At 39.7% G+C, this 7,794-nt stretch overlaps 1 protein-coding gene across 1 annotated transcript in view; it reads left to right on the top strand.

The window, feature by feature from the left end:
* Positions 1 to 284: 284 nt before the first annotated feature.
* The window catches only part of ska2 (spindle and kinetochore associated complex subunit 2), a 40,854-nt gene continuing 33,344 nt past the window's right edge, over positions 285 to 7,794 (top strand). Inside the window, exon 1 of the mRNA XM_072589998.1 lies at positions 285 to 372. Within this exon, the coding sequence (XP_072446099.1) occupies positions 340 to 372 (33 nt within the window). The 5' untranslated portion in view covers positions 285 to 339. The remainder of the gene's footprint in view (positions 373 to 7,794) is intronic.

The raw sequence follows: 7,794 nt of genomic DNA, 5'->3' as shown, positions 1-7,794 counted from the left end.
ATCGCATCAAACCACTCAACAGCAGGCCCGATCCGACTCCGACCAATCAGAGAGCACCAGCGGTCGCTATCCAATGCCATGCTGCGTCTCGGACACCAATGGAAGACCAACTTGTCCCAGCTGTCCAATCCAGCAGGTCGGCCTGGCTGTTGTCCAATCGGAAAGCGCGTCCTAAACGACAGTAGGTGGTGGGAATGGTTTGTCCATTCAGGAGACAGGTCTCCGTTTGATCCAATTGGAATACAGAATCCGTGCAGTAACCGACCAATAGGATGCTACGTATCATCACGTCCGCGAGCCCCCTTTATCGGTTTGCCTTCGGAATGTCAACTATTCAATATGGAGGCCGCGGTCAACAAGCTGGAAGCGATGGTAAGAGGTTTTATAAAAAAAAATTTAAAAATTATTGAATGGTCGGGGGCGAATTTTAACGTAAGAAACCTATTGCATTGGGTAGAGTAAAGCCTTGTGGTCGCGGGAAAAAAGTTTTTTAAAATCCTTCGCGAGCGCGTTGGGTGTTTTTTTATGGTTAAAACTTTAATTTGTTTGAAAGCCCCTCGTCTTGATTTGCATCCGGGTAACTGGTGCGAAAATGGCGGGAGTGGGATTTCTCTCTCTTCCCAAAGCGGCGGCGGCCCCCTCTCCGACGTCCCTGTGATGTTTTTTTCTCTCTCTCTTTCGATCGGAATGGCCTCGATCCAGAGCATGGGGTTTTAGTCGGTATTCGGGGAATCAGCAGCTATTCTGGTGGTGAAACGTGCGGAAGAGGGGTGGGGGTGGGGTGCTTTGCGAGGCGTTCCCGGCGTTTGTCGACGCTCGCGCCCGTTCTTCGCCGTGCGCGCGCGCCTTCGCGTGCTGGAGATCGCTTGCTCCGGAGCGCGGGACGACGCGGCGGCCTGCGTGTGCGCGCCCACGCTTCAACTGCTCTAACCGCCCGCCGAGCTCCTCGGTCGACGCCCCCTCCCCCCACCCCCGCGTCAACAGGACCCGCTCGTTTTAAACTGTCGACCCGATCTAATCGGGATCACCTTTTTTCATTTATTTCAAAAATAATGTTCGTAGAAACATTTTTGTTTTTATTTCGTATCTTTTCCTTGTTTTTGTTTTTTTTTTGAAAGTGGCAAAACTGATTTAAAGACAAATGAGCTGCGGTGCATCTTTTATTAACCGGATTGTGTCCGAAGGCAATTCTCCTCCACCCCTCCCAAAAAGTAGGAGAAGCTTGTCCGCGCGCCCCCGAGGGGTGCCGTAGTGGTTGTATGTTTTAAATGCTTGTTTGCAGCATTTCACAGTTATAAACTCTATTCTCCCATGGATTTGCACCCGTTCCTCTGAATTGCACCATTTCTGTTCACCATTTTCTGTGCTCAGTTAGGCATTTGAGCTTCAGAGGTGATGTAGTCGAGTGGAACTGCCGGCTTTGGACAAACGAAGTGTTGTCTTTCCTTTTTATTTAATCCGTCGTCAACTCCACGAATAACCTTTCAAGAGTTTTTTTTAAAAAGGTGTGCTGCTCAATGAGGCAGTGGCATTTGTTTTAGACCTGCTGCTTACATTCCCTGAGCCATTCAGAATGCTCTATTGAGACACACACACGAAATATTGGCATGTTATTTGTTAAACATTTTTACTGAGAACTGCTTGGATCTGTGACTGAATTTGATTCTTCAACAGTGAGAGGAAGCCGTGGAAGTTTAGGACTTAATCTTGCAATTGTGGAGGAAATTTAAGAGGCTTTTTTAAATCAGTGCTCTTCAAACAAAAATAAGATTTAAAAACTGTTGTTAAATTAAGTCAAGCTCTGACTTGATTCAAAGTAATTCACTAATTAAATACAGGGTGGCTCAGTGATTAGCACTGCTGCCTCACAGCACCAGGGCACCAGATTCGATTCTAGCCTTGGGTGACTGTGTGGAGTTTGCACATTCTCCTTGTGTCTGCGTGGGTTTCCTCCGGGTGCACCGGTTTCCTCCCACAGTCCAAAAGATGTGCAGATCAGGTGAATTGGCCATGCTAGATTGCCCCATAGTGTTAGGTCAATTAGTCAGAGGGAAATGGGTCTGGATGGGTTACTCTTCGGAGGTCGGTGTGGACTGGTTGGGCCGAAAGGCCTGTTTCCACACTGTAAGGAATCTAATCTAAGAGTCCACTGGTGGGAGAGCATTATAATGTTGCTGAAAAGCTATTTCTGTGTATGCTTCTGGGGAGATTTTGTAACCTTTTGAAGTTCTTTAAAGAAACATTCCATGTGCATATTGCAAAAGTTAATACTTTGAGTGTTGAGGTTATAGATAGCTATATTGAACATGTATGGATGATGATCCTTTTCTGGTTGGCAGTATCGAGCCAGGATTGTGTGCTTGTTTTGAAAGGCTGCTATTTGTAGAAATATCTACTGTTTCTAGCTGATAACAGCTTATAAATTATATACTGCCTTTACTGTAATAAAATGTTGCAAACTGCTTCAAAGCAGAGTTCAGAATTTCATACTAAGCCACGTGAGGTTGGTTTAAGGCAGATGGCTAAAAGCTTCTTTAAAGAAGTCAGTGATTTTGTTTTTAAAAGGAAAGTGAGATAGGTGGAGCGGCATGGGAACAAATTCCAGGGCTTGGGGTCTGGCCATCTCAAGGAATAGCTGCCAGTGGTGGAGATATGAAAATCAGAGAAACCCAAGTGATTAGACTTAGTTTCTTAGAATTGGGTACCTTTCAGGTGAGACGTATAAACAAAGCCTCATTTATCTCGGGCAGCACTGTTTTGGGGGAGATCAAAATTGGAACTTATTCCTGGTGTGCTGGCCAATTCCTTAATTGACATCAAAATTCTGTCATTATCATGTTACTGTTTATGGGACCTTGCTGAATGCAGATTGACTGCTGCACTTCCTACAACACAATGATAACTACACTTTAAAAATACTTCAGTCAAGTGCAGGAGAGTTGAGGCTATGAACTAATTTAAAATTAATGAGCAGCACTAAAATTGATGTGTGGCTTCACTGAGAGGTAGTATGTGTTAGCAACTGGTTGATGGTGTAAATTGAACTTTTGAGTAAGGACATGGGAACCAATGTTCCAATGACCTTAGTTTTGAGCAGAATAGAAATATTTGGCCAGTTAGTGGTGTGCTGAAATAGTCAAGTCTCTAAGATGTGTAGATTTCATCAGGTGAGTTAGAATCAAGAAATGATGTTTCGGTTAATCATTCTACTTGATATGTGATTGAAAGATCTTCTCAGTGTCAACACCACCAATATTAGGAGAAAGTGAGGATTGCAAATGCTGGAGATCAGAGTTGTGTGGTGTTGGAAAAGCACAGCAGGTCAGGCAGCACCCGAGGAGCAGGGCAACCAACATTTCGAGCATAAGCCCTTCCTCAGGATTCCTGATAAATGGCTTATGCTCGAAACATCAATTCTCCTGTTCCTCGGATGCTGCCTGACCTGCTGTGCTTTTCCAGCACCACACCGTCCAAGTTACAAATGGTCTGGTTCAGTCTCACACTTGTCCAAGAGAAGGATGACGTTAATGGCAAGGAGCAAATACAATGTCTTCATCTTTCCAATATTTAAGTGGGGAAATTTCTGCTCCATTTTGAAAATGCATGAGGGAAAACAAAATTGAAATGTTGCATCATCAGTTTTCATTAAACTTTTGAAAGCAGTGATTTGCACTATTTGTTTCTCTTTTTGAGCATTCATTTAGGCAGGGGAAAATACCTTCTCATGTTAGTGTTTTTATGAATTTAGTAAATGGAGATTGTAGTGAGAAATGGTTGTAATTCTTCATTGTTGCTACAGTAACTGTGAAACCATTCCTGACTTGCAGTTGCAAACATATCCACATGATAATGCAGAAATATTTTGGTAATACAATATTAAGTAAAACAACTTGAGTCCCCTTATCATGCTGAATCTATTTGAATTCATGCAATCCTTTTTGATAGGTTTTGTCAGCTAACAAAAAGATGAAAAACCAGTAAAATGTATGCAGATCCTAATATTGGGATGTTTGTTCGATACAAAGTAATAAGTTTGAGTTGAAGAGCATATTTCATGTTTATTTTAAATAAAATTTCGGCTCAAGGTCATTCATTGAGCTAGCCATTTTTTAGGATTCTGAAAACAGTAAATAGTAATTACCAAAATTTGAGAAGTCTTTGATGCTCCAATCATCAAAAATGGAGATGGGAAGTTAGATCAATAGTCATCTTCCTGGTAAATTAACATGAGGCCATGACTTCCTGTGACAGAAAATCCCAGGATATGTTTTAATGAGCAGGAACTTTTTGTTTCTGCGTTATGACCTATTTCCCTGACTAACATAGTTTAAAAGATCTATTGCTGAATCATTATAACAGGGGCATTGGCAGATCACCTGTTTTAAATCACGAAGTTTGTGTTACTGATGAATTCTGTTGCCATTGTTGAAATATATATTGGACCTTTTGCTGTGTGAAAATGGCAGATGTTTGTTCATGTCCTTTTTTTAAACCTTAATTGATGTACTTTGCTCTGTTTTCATTCCATTGTTTATACAAGCATATGGGTATATTATGTAATGTTTACTTTTAAAATGGATTAATTCAGCAATATGTTAGATTTTTGCAGATACTGTGCAAATACTGTGTGTTTCTTGGATATAACTGAAGCAGGATAGTATCCTTAAATAATTTGTCAAGATGTTAAAATGTTTGTTTATTAATGACTTGGCTAATCTGTCCAGCAAGCATCTGAGCTTTACAGTGGAGGTGCTGCGGGGGACTTGGGAGCTATAGATCAAGATGGGGCCTCTGCTAGAAATGTGGGATGGTGTGATGGTGCTTCATTCTGACATGTAGCCTGCTAATGGTTGCTGTTGAGTCTGCTCTGAATAACAAACAACATGGATGAGAGACTTAAGCATTGAACATCCTTCTGAAATTAAATCTTTAAGAAATTAATAGCTTCAGGAAAGTATTTTTATTAATTTGAGTATATGTTCTGAAAGTAAGCAAATAATATTTTTCGGTGATGGTCTTGGTTTGTCCAGGTTTTTGGTATTCTGAAGTTAGGCTGTTAAATTTTTTTGTTTTCTGCAATCTTCATCAAATTTTAAACTGTAAATTATGTTTGTGTCTTTTTTAAAAATAAGTTCTTCCAACAACTTAAACTATTAAACCTTTTTGTTTTTGTTCTTGTTGAACTATTAGTGTATTAAGAACTATGGAGAGTGCTGCAGTTGTGGCAGTATTCTGTTCTGTAGTATCTGACTGACACTAGAATATAGTTCAAAAGGTTTGGTTATCCCTTCCTGAATAATTGAAGGTTGTGCCAAATTAAAGCTGATTTGTTTTCCAACTTTGATGTTTGTGATGTCTGTTAGAAATTCCCTACCATCAAACTTGCTGCCCTTTGTCCGTTCGTCCAGTGCCCTTTTTATGTTGTACTACTAGTGATAACAGAAAAAAGCAGTGCAATATTAAAAGGGCATTGGCTGGCGATGAGATCAATGCCTATAGGAGCTACAATTCAGTGGGCATTTCTTCCCCAACCACCACCGCCCCTCCCCCATCCTAAAAGGACTTTCTTGTGAAGGAGCAGATATTTACCAGTGAGAATTTCATTGGTGGGTAAGTTGGTGCTGATGGTACTTTTTTTATACTGAGGTAATTTTGAAGAAAATTTTTAAAATCTGGTGTTATAAATCAAAATCATGAACCTATATTTTGAAACATCATTATTTATTAATTTTGTTTAAAACATTCTTGAATGAGTGATGCCATGTATTCGTTATATATGTTATTCATTTTATCACAATTGTATCCTTTCTCCAAACTGGTTTTAGAATTGTGTGGAAGTTATTTCTGATCTGACGTGTAGAATCCCTGTTTTTGCACCACATCAGTGTTGGTGCAAAGCAATTTTAAGCTTGCATTTATTGTACTTTTTATATGATATGTGATCTGTAGTCCCCTAACATGAGATGGATCAGAGTTTTCAGATTTGAAATGTTGAATGCATTGAAATCATGATAAACAAATCAGTTCATTGGGCCCGTGGATGCATGTTTCTCTGGCAAATTAATTTTAATTTTGGATCATACCCCTGCTTTCTGCAGTAGTGAATTCCACAGGCTCACCGATCATCTTGAGGTGAAGAGAAATTTCTTCACGTAGTTCTAAATGTTTTATTATGTATCCTTTGACTATGACCCCTGATTGATTTTGGACTCCCCTGTCATGGATCTATCCTGTCTAGCCTTGTTAATACTTCATATTTCTATTAAATATCCTCCACTTGCCACTATTCTTCTAAACAGCAAATGTAATTCTAATCTATTCAACCTGTCCTCATGTGCCAGCCCTTCCATCCTAGGAGTCAGTCAGGTAGACCTTTGCTGCACTCCTCCTAGCAAGAATATCTTTCCACTGATAGAGATGAAACAGCGCACAATTTTGAAGATGTGATCTCTCCGATGCCCTATAGAATTGCAGCAAGGCATCCCTGCTCCTGTGCTTGCATCTCTCTATGAAGGCCAACATATTTGCCACTTTTATTGTCTGCTACACCTCAGTGACGGATGTGCGTGGACATAGGTTTTGTTATACGTTTCCATCTGTTTGTAGCCATTCTGAATTCCGGGCCTTCCTGTTTTTGCTCCTCAAATGGATAATCTTACATTTATCCACATTGTACTGCATCTGTAATGGATTTATCTGCTCACTCAGCTTGTGCAGATCACACTGAAGCATCTCTGCATCCTCCTCCCAGGTTGCCTTCCCACTCACCCAGTCATTTGCAAATTTGGAGATGTTATGTTTAGTTCTTTCATCTAAACAGTTAATGTGTATTGTGAATAGTTGGGAGTCCTAGCAGTGATTTCACTGGTACTCCATCAGTCAGTATCACTACTGCCTGTCAGGTTGATTTTTGTTTTGAGATTGCCAGCCATTAGCACGAAGCAATTATATAATTTTGTCCAGATTGTTGGAACACACTCCAAGCAGCCAGGATGCAGATGAAAGTTATTTACTACTTTGAAGTAGTAAAACTTGAGAAGTGTAGAATATGGAAGGAATTGGGCTATACCCTGTGTTAGAACACCAATGGGAGTTATGAAATAATAAGTTTGGAAATCTCTCACATTTCTTGTGTTTATCTTCCAGCTGGAGTTGCTGTTCAGAAAGGCCAAGAATTACTGTAGATAGTCTTTACCTCTTATCTGTAGACCAGGTGAGAAGGTAGTGCCTCTTAGTTATTTCATGTTGAGTATAATTTAATTCATAAATTTAAATTTCTGTTTGTCCTGTGGTTCATGAGCTTTTACAGTTTATGCTTATATCAATATGACAGCAAAAAAGACTTCCTACCTAGATTTGAACCTCGAATTAAATTTTCTCTAAAACCTTAACTATCTGATAACCACTCCCAATATATGAGGATGTTAAATTCAGTAATAATGAGATTGATTTTTCTGGGTTGACATCTCACTATCAGGTTAATTTTTTAAGTAAAATATTACTTTTAAACTAAATACTTATGAATGTTCATAGCTTGATAATTGAGTTTTAAATCATATCTAGAGAATATTATTTTAGAAAATATTTCAACAAACATTTTAGTGGCTAATGTACATAGAAATTGGCTAAGCTTGATTGCTTTTACAGATCAGTTTGTTGGGGTGGGACAGTTGAAAGTTCTACAGTTCTTCTAGGCTTGCTGCTGACAGATGCTCTGACTTTATTGCACTACTGTGTTTCACAGCTAGCAGTGCAATAGTATTGTCAAAGCATCTGAAGGTAGGTCAGATCATC

The sequence above is a fragment of the Chiloscyllium punctatum genome, chromosome 19 (assembly GCF_047496795.1).
Source record: "Chiloscyllium punctatum isolate Juve2018m chromosome 19, sChiPun1.3, whole genome shotgun sequence".
In the NCBI taxonomy this organism is placed as follows: domain Eukaryota; kingdom Metazoa; phylum Chordata; class Chondrichthyes; order Orectolobiformes; family Hemiscylliidae; genus Chiloscyllium; species Chiloscyllium punctatum.
The sequence above is the reverse complement of the archived record's forward strand: the minus strand, read 5'-3'. Positions and strand labels throughout refer to the sequence as shown.